The 12,573-nt window shown below is 43.1% G+C and overlaps 1 protein-coding gene across 2 annotated transcripts in view; it reads left to right on the top strand.

The window, feature by feature from the left end:
- The window catches only part of LOC120929373 (protein D7-like), an 81,741-nt gene that overhangs the window by 40,849 nt on the left and 28,319 nt on the right, over positions 1–12,573 (top strand). For both annotated transcript variants that reach the window (XM_040340759.1, XM_040340758.1), the window contains one exon: positions 6,987–7,080. In XM_040340759.1, the coding sequence (XP_040196693.1) occupies positions 6,987–7,080 (94 nt within the window). The remainder of the gene's footprint in view (positions 1–6,986; positions 7,081–12,573) is intronic.

Below are 12,573 nucleotides of genomic sequence, written 5' to 3'. Positions count from 1 at the left end.
GGTTCACCCATCAATTTAACAGTTTGAAAAAGCAGTTACATTCCTGGCATGCCGGGAATGCTAACTGTCACATTGGTTGTGCTCTCAACCAAACTGTCAAACCATCCAATGGCTGGTGTCATAACTGATCACATGTGCAGCATCATGGCGAAGATTAAACAGAGGCCAAGACGCGCCTTAGCAGCCGTCAATCAACTCCTCTTCGCTTAGAAACGCCCATTTCCCTCAGGATTCCCCGCTCGGAGCCGGAAAACAAGGGCTCATATAACGATAAGTACAAGTAAAAAAAACACGCATACTGCAGATGTTGGCAGTATGCTACAGCTAATGTCAAAAAGTGGATTTTTGGGTGAACCTCTGCTTAAATGCATAGAATGCATTAAGGTGAAAACTTTTACCTTTACAACCCCTTTAACAACCTCTACAAGGGGGGCGCATGCGCGGCGCGATGCTGGTCGGACGTTGCTAGCTTGAGCTCCGCCGGACCGAGAGAGCCAGGCTATAATCCCGGGGCCATCCTTCATCCACAAACCCCCAAATTTCACCCATCACCCCCGCGGACATAGGTGCATGCCCTCTGGCAAGAAGGGGCGCGGACGCCGCTCCAATCACTCGATCACCAACTATCTTCTGGACCTGGAAAGAAAGATGTCCCAAAATGGCGCCGGACACCATGCGGCCTCCAGCGGCTCCCCACAGGCTCCTGTTTTACACTCTGCTAACAGTGAGTACACACAGCCACTCTCTAAGGCTGATTTAGATGCTAGCCTGTCAGCAATTTATGAAAAGCTAGTGGGAAAGCTGGAGCAGGAGATACATAAATCTACCAGTGCCCTATCACATGAAATTGCTAGCATAGGAGGCCGCACTGACATCCTGGAGACTAAGCATGATGAACTAGCCCTTGCACACAATGATTTAAGAAAGGACTATGAAACACTGGCTGATAGTTTCTCCTTCATGCAAGCACACATAGAAGATTTGGACAACAGAAACAGACGCAATAATATAAGAATACGTGGTATCCCAGAATCGGTCACAGACCTAAATCAGGCGATTGTAAAAGTATTTCATAATCTTGTACCTGACAAACCAACGTCTGCATTTGCTTGCGACAGATTACATAGGGCATTGCGTCCCAAACCAACCCCTGATAAACCTCCCAGAGATGTGATTATGTGCTTGAAGGACTTTATCACCAAAGAAGATGTCATGAGGGCTTCCAGAAATACCCCAAACATTATTCTAGATGGGGTTAAACTGCAGATCTACCCCGATATCTCCCCTGCAACATTAGATCGTAGACGCAGGATGAAGGAGGTCACAAATATTCTTCAATCTGCTAGAATCAGATACAGATGGGGCTTCCCTTTTAAGTTGTCCATCATACATAATGGAACCACGTACACAGTATATAATGTTCTGGAAGGAAAAGATCTGCTGATTAAGCTGGGCTTGCTGGACCAGGAACCTCCGCAGCGCTTCCCTGTGACCCCGAGATCCTCTCCTATCTGGTCAACCCCATCTTCCAGGCGAAATCAGAGGGAACAGAGAAGATGGATCCAACACCCTATACCATGACCAAGCTGCCTAACCTACTCTGACTGTCTGAGTGTTTTCATATGTGCGGGTCCACAAAGGAAGAATTTTTTTTTTTTTTTTTCTCTTTTTTTTTTTTTCTCTCCCCTTTCTTAGACTCTGTCCACAAGACAATTCCCCCCCCCCCCCACTACCACCTCAATCTTTTTTTTTTTTTTGTTCTTTCCCTCCCCCCCACTTCTCTTTCTTCCTTTTCAGGTGATCCTACGACTGTGAGACCCCATCTGGATATCCCCACGGGGTGGCCCACCCCTGATGCTCAGAATTACCACGACCTGAAAATGAATGACTGTCCGGATGGGCAAGACACGACTTACTACCTTGACCCCGGGGACCCCGGGTCTACAATCTGCTCTGCATGGACTCCATAAGGACTTCTATGTATCACAGGTTTGCTCCCTCCAGTGCCGGGGCCCCCCCCATCCCTTTTTCAATCCCCTCCCCCATCCCCCCTCAATCCGCCAAATTAATTCCGGGACCCTTTGGGCTCTGTAGCACTGTTTGTTACACACACCGCCTACACTCTACAGGTTCCCTTCTCCAGATGTTATCTTTTATGTTTTTCAATTTGTTTGCACATGCTCCTACCCATTTTTGCCAGATCAGTTTTCACTTTTTTTAGTTTAAGCCTGGCTCATCCGCTGTTGCTAGATTGTCCCCCATTCTCCCTGCGTGGCCCGCTGGCTTACCTATTTTTTGGGTGTGCTCGCTGGCCCTGCTGGTAGAAATTGGACTTGTTAGTCCACTTTTGTTTTTGACTGGACCTCTGGACCTCCTGTCCCCTGGCCCCCCTCCCTGGCACTTTTTAGTAGTCAGATCCTTTGCCCACGAGGCAGTTATTGGTAAATTAAAATTTTTGGAAGACCTCTTTTTTCTTTTGTCTAGTTCAGTTCTTACTCTTTTGAAAAACACACGGCACACAATGCATTTTTACCCTGAATGTTGTCCCCTTAATAGGGCACTATTGAATTATCTGCCTCATTACTGTAATGATTTTTTCATGCTAACTATTCATGGTATTCAAGTGCTCCTGATCAAGTTATCTGTTCCTCTGAGTGCTCTGCTGAAAAATCTTCTCACCCAGTGCCCCCCCCCCCTACAGAGTAATGGGTCTCAAAATCTTTTCTCATAACGTACAGGGCTTTAATTCCCCTAATAAACGTAAGAAAGCCTTTAGGCACTATAAGAGACTAGGTGCTGACATTATTTTAATGCAGGAGACCCATTTTTCTGCGGCTAGTCACCCCCAATATTTTGATAAAACCTTTAGTCAATTTCACTACACCACCTTCTCCAATAAGTCACGAGGTGTGGCTATCTTTATTAGAAACACTGTGATTTTTGAACTACAGACTGTCTTTAAAGATACTGATAGTAGATTTATTATCATGAAGGGTTGTATCAATAGACGCAAGGTAACAATTGCATCTTTATATGCACCTAACGAGGCCCAAACCTCATTTTTTTCCAAGTTTTTCGATACTCTTGACCTCTACAACTCCCCACATATGATCATTGGTGGGGACTTTAATTTAACTGCTCACCCAACACTAGACAGGAGTAGACCGACCCCCTCTTCTAAAGCCTTCACCAAAACTATAAACCGCTATATCAATAAATCCCAATTGATTGACACATGGAGAGCCCATAATGTTGGTATTAAGGCCTACACACATTATTCCCACCCCCATGATTGTTTTGCTAGGTTGGACTATGTGTTTTGCACCCCCGTACTCCTAGCCAACTCTTCTAAGGCAACAATCCACCCCTGCCCTTGGTCAGATCACAACATGGTAGCATTTGAGACCTCCCACATTGGTCTTGCGCCAACCACCTTTAAATGGCGCCTCAATGACTCCCTCCTCTCTGACCCCTCCACCTTCCAACAAATCAGATCCCATATTGAAAATTATTTTCAGGATAACATCCCCGGAGAGGTGCTTCCCACCTCTATCTGGGCGGCTCACAAAGCAGTTCTACGTGGACACATTATAAATATCGCCACGGCTAAACACAAAGCCAAACTCACTGACATTAAATGCCTCACTAGAGAGTTGAGTGACCTATACAATAAATTACACTCATGCCCCTCACCAGGACTGACTGACCTCATTCATTCTAAACGTCAAGCCCTAAATACATTGCTATCTGAAGACACGGAAAAGTCACTTAGATTCTCCAAGGCCAAATTTCTGTTACAAGGCAACTCGGCCTCTACAATGTTTGCCCGTAAACTTAATCATGATGCTAAACCCCCTCACGTCTATAAGCTGAGAGACTCGAAGGGTAATTTGGTTACCCACCCACAGGATGTACTCCAGGTTTTCACCTCCTTCTACAAAAATCTCTTATCTGGCCCTCAATCCCACCCTAAACCCTCATCTTTAGATTGGCTTAACTCCCTCCATCTTCCTAAACTAAAAGACTCTCAGATCTCCGCATTAAACGAGCCATGTACAGAGGCTGAGATCACAAATATTATTAAAACTATTAAAACTTCGACTGCCCCCGGCCCTGACGGCTTTACAGCAGTATATTATAAAAAATTTGCCCCCCTATTAGTACCAAGTCTTACTAAGTTATTTAATCATATCTTGCTTGGTGGCCAATTCCCTGAGGAAATGCTGCTGGCAAACCTTTCCCTAATACCTAAACCTCAAAAAGACCATTCTCAACCTCAAAATTTCCGCCCTATCTCGGTCCTTAATAATGACCTTAAACTTTTCGGTAGATTGCTTGCAGACAGACTGTCCTCGGTGATCACCTCCCTTATTCATGTAGACCAAACAGGTTTTATCCCAGGCAGACAGATTATTGACAACATTAGATTGGTCACCAACCTAGTTCAAGACGCAAACCTACACTCCCGCCCCCTATGCTTACTAAGCCTAGATATTCACAAGGCATTCGACAGTGTTAACTGGTCGTACCTTAACCACCTCCTCCCTAAATTCGGCATCTCAGAGCGATTTATTCACGGATTTAATGCTCTATATCACCTCCCTAAGACCAGAATTAGAATACCTGGTAGCAATTCGGACTTCTTCCCCCTTAGCAGAGGCACTAGACAGGGCTGTCCCCTTTCTCCCCTCCTGTTTGCTCTTGCCATAGAGCCACTTGCACATGCCATTAGACAAAACCCTGACATACACGGTTATTACAAAGACTCCCACCAATTTAAACTCAGTATGTATGCAGACGATGCCCTCCTATTCCTGACAGACCCTCATTTATCTATCCCTAATCTTCTGTCAGAACTTAACTCCTTCCATAAACTTTCTGGCCTATCAATTAGTACAAATAAATGTTCCATTCTACCTATTAATTGTCCCCCAGATCTGGTCTCCCTAATGAAGCAGAACTTTAACTTTATTTGGTCCCCCACGTCACTTAAATACCTTGGTGTTCACATCACAGTCTCGCACAACCTACTATATAAAGCCAACTACCTTCCCCTATTTTCCCACATCAGCGCATTGATTAAGGTTTGGTCTACTTATCATATCTCATATTTGGGCAGAATATGCGCTTTTAAAATGACCATCCTCCCCAAGATGTTGTACTTTTTCAGAGCATTACCTATCAATGTCCCCAAAACCCGTTTGGAAGCTCTACAGAGAGAAATCAACAAATTTATCTGGAATGATAAAAAACCCAGAAGCAGCTATTCTCTTATGTACAGATCCCAACTTAATGGAGGCCTGGGTCTCCCTGACCTTTGGTCCTATTTTCTTGCTGCTAAATTGGTACACTTAGCGCAATGGTTTTCCGTAGATTCAGACATCCCTTGGCTCAGATTCGAATCTTCTTCGATACTGCCTCTAAACCTTAGGGGCATCTTGTGGTCAAACGCAATACCACACCATACTCTCTCCAAGAAAAATATTATAGTCGCTCAAATGCTCCAAATTTGGAAAAAAATTCAACTTAAACGCAATCTCTCCTCTCCGACCCCTCCTCTAGCTTCTTATATTGGAGACCCCAGATTTCCCCCGGCCTTTCTAGACAAGACCCCTTTCGAAATATGGATTTCTAAAGATCTCGCCACGCTAAAATCATTCACTTCCAACTCGAAATTTCTCACCTTTGCTTCCTTACAATCTAAATTTCATCTCCCCTCTAGTCTTCCTCAGTACACACAAATCCAAGACTTCTTTTCACTGTACTTCTCCACACAAATCTCCCCTCCTAGTACTCTATTTGAACATGTTTGCTTATCCTGCCCTAGAGACAAAGGGTTAATCTCTAGTTTTTATAATAACCTTACTGCCTCTCTCCAACCAGAAAAATCGGCCCCAATGTTGCGTTGGGAAACGGAACTTAACTTCTCTTTCTCTGTTGATCAGTGGGCTGATATGATTGAGAATCTCCGTAAGAGCAATCGCGCTGCTGCCTTTAGAGAAACCCCCCTAAAAATATTCACCAGATGGTATATGACCCCTGCCAAAATCCACTCCTTCTACCCCAATACCTCCCCGAACTGCTTCAGAGGTTGCCCTGCAGTGGGTAATTACCTACATATTTTTTGGGAATGTAAACTCTTAGAACCTATATGGCTCGCACTTGTGAACAGACTAGAAACCACCCTCAACAAGAAAATCTCCCTCACCCCACATATATGTTTACTTTATGCCACGGTCCCTGATGTTCCACCTCCATACAATAGACTGATTCATTCTCTAATCAGTGCCATACAATGGATGATCGCCTGTAACTGGAGATCGCAGAGCTTACCATGGCCGCAGGTAATCTCCAGAATGGAATCTATTAGACTCTCAGAAAGAATCCACCACACACTGTCCGACAACATGCACATCTTTACTAACAAATGGATTTATTGGTCACCAACACCTTAATCTGGCTCCATACCTCCATCTTCCCACTATAATAAAAACTCTCATGTGATAGCTTGTTCTAATCCATATCCTCAATTAATTGAATGTCCCTCACTCCATTACGTGTAATGAGTCATGTATAACTACTGCGCTCAGGTAAATGGTTACAGGCTCCTTCTCCCTCCCTCTATGTATCCCTATTTTTTTCATATTCCCAACATTGTCTCTCTTTTGGCCCTTATGTTGCAGCCTCTGTATGATTCCTAACTCATTGCATTGTACTGAACTGTATTATTTCTTGTCTTCCAAATAAAACTTTTTTGAAAAAAAAAAACAACCTCTACAAAATTGGTTTATGTAGCGGTGTTTTCTTGGATCCTAAACTGGGCACAGTCACAGTGCCAAACATATGGGAGTGTCATCCCTAAACCCCATAGTGACATTTAAAAAAAAATAAACTTATGTATGTTTTGTGAGCATATTTGGGTTTTTGTCCAATCACGATTTCTGTTGATGGTTTTTCTTTTGTTTATGACTGTGCTTTTATTTAAGAATCGGAAACTAAGAGGTCTACCTTTGTCCTGCGAGAGTATGGGAACTACTGTCCTTACAGTTCTGAAACCACATTTGACAACTGTGCATCCAGGTTGGCATAATTTTTTTTATATTTTGTACATGGTCTCCTCTCATTTAATCATAGATTACATTTATTTGCTTTCTTGTAAGGTAAAGCTTTTATTTTAGGCATTGCTCACACATGCATACTTGGTGCATCTGGAAAGTATTCACGGTGTTTCACTTTTTCCACACTTTGTTACAGCCTTATTCCAAAATATAATAACGAATTTAATTTTGCTCAAAATTCTACATACAATAGGGGGGAAACAAAGAAAATATGTACAGAAGTATTCATGACCTTTGCTTAATACTTTGTTGAAGCACCCATTACAACCTCAAGTCTTAAGTATGATGCTACAAGCTTGGCACTTTTTTGGTGGCTTCTTCCATTAAGGCCAAAGTTCAATCTTTGTTTCGTCAGACCAGAGAATTGTTTCTCATGGTTTTAGTGCTTCAGGCGGCTGTCATGTGCATTTTTACTGAGTGGCTTCCATCTGGCCACTATACCATACAGGCCTGATTGAGTGCTGCAGAGATTGTTATTCTGGACGGTTCTCCTCCCTCCAGAGAAATGCTGGAGCTCTGTCAGTGACCATCGGGTTTTTGGTCACCTCCCTGACTAAGGTCCTTCTCCCCCGATCGCTCAGTTTGGCCAGGCGGCCCGCTCTGGAAAGTCCTGTTGGTTCCAAACTTCCATTTACAGATGGAGGCCACTGTGCTCATTGGGACCTTCAATGCTGCAGAAATTTTTCTGTACCTGTCCCCAAGATCTGTGCCTGGATACAATTCTGTCTACAGACAATTCCTTGGACTTCTTGGCTTGGTTGTGCTCTGACATGCACTGGTAACTGTGGGACCTTAGAGACGTGTGTCTTTCCAAATTCTGTCCAGTCAACTGAATTTACCACAGGTGGGCGCGCTGAGTTGTAGAAACTTAATGATGATCAGTGGAAACAGGATGAACTTGAGCTTAAGACCCCTTTCACACTGAGGGCGTATTGCAGGCGTTATAGCGTTAAAAATAGCACCTGCAAAGCTCCCTAAAACGGCCACTCTAGTGTGAAAGCCCGAGGGCTTTCACACGAGCAGTGCGCTGGCAGGGTGTCAAAGTCTTGCCAGCAGCTTCTTTGGAGCGGTGTACTCGCTGCTCCTAATCCGCTCCTGGCCATTGAAATCAATGAGGGCAGTACTGCCGGTAAAAAAATGCTGTAGTTGTGCATTGCGGGCGATTTTTAAACCATTTTCGGCCGCTAGCGGCCAAAGTGTGTCGCAAATTCAACGGTATAGCATTTTTTTTTTCGTCGCTGCTCGGGGCAGCACAGTGTGGAAAGGGCTCTTGGTATTATGGCAAAGGCTGTGAATACTTGTGTACATGTGGTTTATTTTTATCTTATTTACATTTGCAAAGATTTCAAAACACCATGTTCTGGGGTATTTTTTGTAGAATTTTGCGGAAAACAATTAATATCAATTTTAAGTAATTGTAATAAGGCTGTAACAAAATTTGAAAAGTGAAGCGCTATGAATACTTTCTGGATGCACTGGATACCCCCTTCCCACCCAGAAAAAAAATTCAGCGCTGTCACACTTTACATGACAACACTATACCACCAAAAGATACAAAGATTATACATTTGGGTATTTACCACTGGGCTTTTTTTTTTTTTTTGCTAAATGAGACAATTTTTGGGTGAATTTCTTTTATAAAATGTTGCAAAAACAATATTTCACTTCTGATGGACACTGATCATTGTAAGCCATGTACTTGTTGTACTCTGTAAGATCAGCTCTTCTTTCCTCACATGCTGTCTGTGAGGCAAGGAGACTGCAACTGGTTTACATTAATCAGCTGTGTCCAAAGCACACAGTGGTCAGCAAGCTTGATCCACACACAGAGGAGGTACGCCCAGAACTGGAGGGCCGCACTGTAGCTGTCTTTCTGCTATAGTGTAGGCGGACAGTGATTAAGTGCACCTGTGCCAGGGATACACAAATGTTTGTGCAGTCCCATTCATGATGGGGCATATCCACTGCTCCCAGTTTGACCTTCTCTTACATGGTTGTCAAATTGGGAGTGGCAGCTGTGTATGTGCAGCCACTGCTTCCCAATTAACCTGAATGAGACTACCTGCATGGGGATGTGTAGGACATCTGGGCATCCCTGTGCTGGCAGACACAGCCCTCACATTGGCATACACTTAAAGCAGGGTTCCAGGCATAATTTTTTTTTTGGCAAGATAAAATTAATCACATGGTTCCTAAAACATAATAGCTCCCCAATCATTGCAACCACTTGCCTTATATCCAGCTCATGTTGTGGCTGTATCTATCATGTGTGGGTATGTGAAGCCCAGTTCCTTTTTTCTTCCTGGTTTTCATGGAGAGGTGCATGCTGGGCTTTTTTTTTTTTTTTTTCCCAGACTCCTGGGAAAGGAGTCATTTCCCAGGAGGCAATGGGGTCTTAAAACAGGAAGTTGAACCACCTAGGACCAGGAACTAGGCAGATTATGAAATATGCCTAGTAACAGCCAGTTAGAAGTGAGTAACATTTTTATTTTATTTTTATTTTCCTTCTCTTGTGACTGCAGAGTAGCATGAGTGTGAAAGGGGCGTTAAAGTGGAGCATGTCATCCTTTTTAAGTGGTGCCCCACAAAAGTAGGCAGAGTTCAGTTCCTCTTCATAAAATTTTTTTTTTTTTTTTTTTTTCTTGCAGTATTCTAATGCCACGTACACACAATCCGATTTTCCATCGGAAAAACATTGGATGGTTTTTCTGATGGAATTCTGCTCAAGCTTGGCTTGCATACACATGTTTGAGAACCTGCTCTCAATCTTTTGTTGGCGGAAATTCCAACGGCAAAAGTCTGGCGCATACAGTCAGAATTTCTATTCAAAAGCTCACATTGGACTTTTGCTGTCGGAATTTCTGATCAGGTGTACGGGGCATTGGGTGCACTTTAACCCTATCTGATTTTTGAACAGGACATTGAACTTTATGACTTTTTTTAGGAAATTTACAGCAACATTAGATTGAAATGACATGTTAAATTACAAACTGGTTTATGTAGCAATTTTATATGCTGTAGTATATCTCTTAAGACCATGGACCATGAAGGTGTGTGTGTGTGTGTGTGTGTGTGTGTGTGTGTTTTTTTTTCCTCTTGAAGGCTGATTAAATCAGATTAGAGCTGACAAGGCTGTAACATCTACCCAGAAAAACACAATTGGTCAGATGTGTGTGTATAGAGATGCCACAGATCAGATTTATATATTCTAAAGAATAATTGCATCCCATGCTATCTCTATATCCAAGTCATTCCTATCCCTCCTTCGAGATGCACTGTATACATCTGTTTTCTCCCATTTCTCTAAAGATTGCAGCAATTTATGGGCCCCCTGGACCAGTATTGTGCTTTTTTTTGTTGACGTTTCTGCCTGGCTACCCTACTTTCCCTCCTCTGAAATACCCACACTCATTGGTGACTTCAACATCCCTGTCAAGGTAACAGCTCAACTTCATCTTTTGACCGAACGGTCCTAACCCAATACACACACACACCATGCCAGTGGTAACATTGACCTTGTATTCTCCCATCTCTGCACACCTGAGAAACCTCAAACACCACTTTTCCTCTCTGATCACAACCTCATCGGTTTCACTGTATCCTTGCCACCAACCACCCATCCCACCAAGCAGCAAACGATTACTTGTAGGAACCTTTGCCACTTAAACCCTTTATTCTGCTACTGAACACATGACATGTCTCCCCTGTCTGGACCTAGCCTCCTCTGTCTACAACAACTCACTCATTGCTGGACGCACTTTCTCGTCTAACTACATGTTACAACCCTGGCAAACTGACCACTAGAAATCTCAAGAGACATTGCCATGCTCTTGAACGACTGAATATATAAAAGCCTTGAGACGCTATATTAATCTAGTGACGCTGCCAGCATTAAACCCTTCCTAAACATGAGCTGAACAAATGAATCGGTGCAGCACTAAATATAAGAATATCCCTTAAGGGGTATAAAGTGCATTAATGTAAACAATATGAGTGAATAAAGTGCAATATGCAAATCTTACACAATGTCCTTAAATGTAGTTGGTAATAAAGTGCAATGTACAGATTATATCCCTGGTGTCCGTGTTTTTTTTTTATAAATCAAACAATGGTGAAAATATTGTGCCAATTCATTATGAATAATGAATAAATCGATCTCTCCAATGTCATCCACCAGTAAGTTTCTCATAATCCTTGTGCTCCCTCCACCAGTTGTGCCCTCACCTTGTAGGCTTTATGAGCCTTTAGAATGAAATGCTCTTCATAAAAAAGCAAAGGATTAAACATTTTCAAAGGCTCATATAAAAAGCCTAGAAGGTGAGGGAGTGCAAGGATTATGAGAAACGCATATATTGATGGATGACACTGGAGAGATCGATTTATTCACTATTCATATAATGGACTGGTATATTCACTATTTTCTTTTTTTAATAGACACTAAGGCTATAATCTGCACATTGCACTTTATTACCAACTACATTGTTTTTATTCAAGGACATTCTTTGTAACATTTGCATATTGCACTTTATTCACTCATAATTGCAATTGCATTACTTTATACCCCTTAAGTGATATTATCATATTTGGCGCTGCACTTATTCTGATTCATTTCTTGAACGACTGGCATAAAATCAAATGCCTGCAGGACTTCACCCTATATAAATCAGCCCTCCTAAGATACAATTCATGCCTCCATGCTGCCAAACAAGCCTACTTTGTCTCCCTCATACCTTGCCAGTCCCCTTCATCTCCTTCTCAACCTTAACTGTCACCCACTAACTCCCGCCCCGCCCATAAAATTGCCAATCACTTTAAAGACCAGATTGATGCAATACATGAAGACACCACCACTGCGTACATCTTGCACATTCAACACTTTTTGAACTGGCTACTGAAGGTTGCAATACTCTTCTCAGATGCCCACCTAACAAATTGTCTCCTGGATCCTGTTTCCTCACAATTTCTACGGTCGCCCTCTTCTATCCTTTGCTCCCTCACATCATCCATCTCTCCCTCTAGTGGCACCTTACCCTCCCCTCTAAAACATGTGCAGATCATTCCCATTCTTAAAAAGCCCTTGCTGGACCCCACCAACCTGAACAACTTAAAGCGGTGGTTCACCCTAAAATCCACTTCCTGCCATTAGATCCAGCATACTGCTGACATCTGCAGTATGCTGGATTTTTTTTTCTTTTTTTTGTACTTATCCTTTTATCCGTATGTCTGCTCCGGCTCCGAGCGGGGAATCCGTTGGGGAATGGGCGTTCCTAAGTAAAGCGCAGTTGATTGACGGGCTTGGATAGCACGTCACACCTTCCGGAAATAGCCGACGTGACTCTCGGCTGCTTACGGCTCTATACGGCGCCTGCGGTGTAGAGCTGACTGCGCAGGCGCCGTAAATTGCCGAGAGTCACGTCGGCTATTTCCGGAAGGTGTGATGCGCTATCCAAGCCCG

The sequence above is a fragment of the Rana temporaria genome, chromosome 2 (genome assembly GCF_905171775.1).
Source record: "Rana temporaria chromosome 2, aRanTem1.1, whole genome shotgun sequence".
NCBI classification, from domain to species: domain Eukaryota; kingdom Metazoa; phylum Chordata; class Amphibia; order Anura; family Ranidae; genus Rana; species Rana temporaria.
Note: the sequence above shows the minus strand (reverse complement) of the source record. Positions and strands in the feature narration are given on the sequence as shown.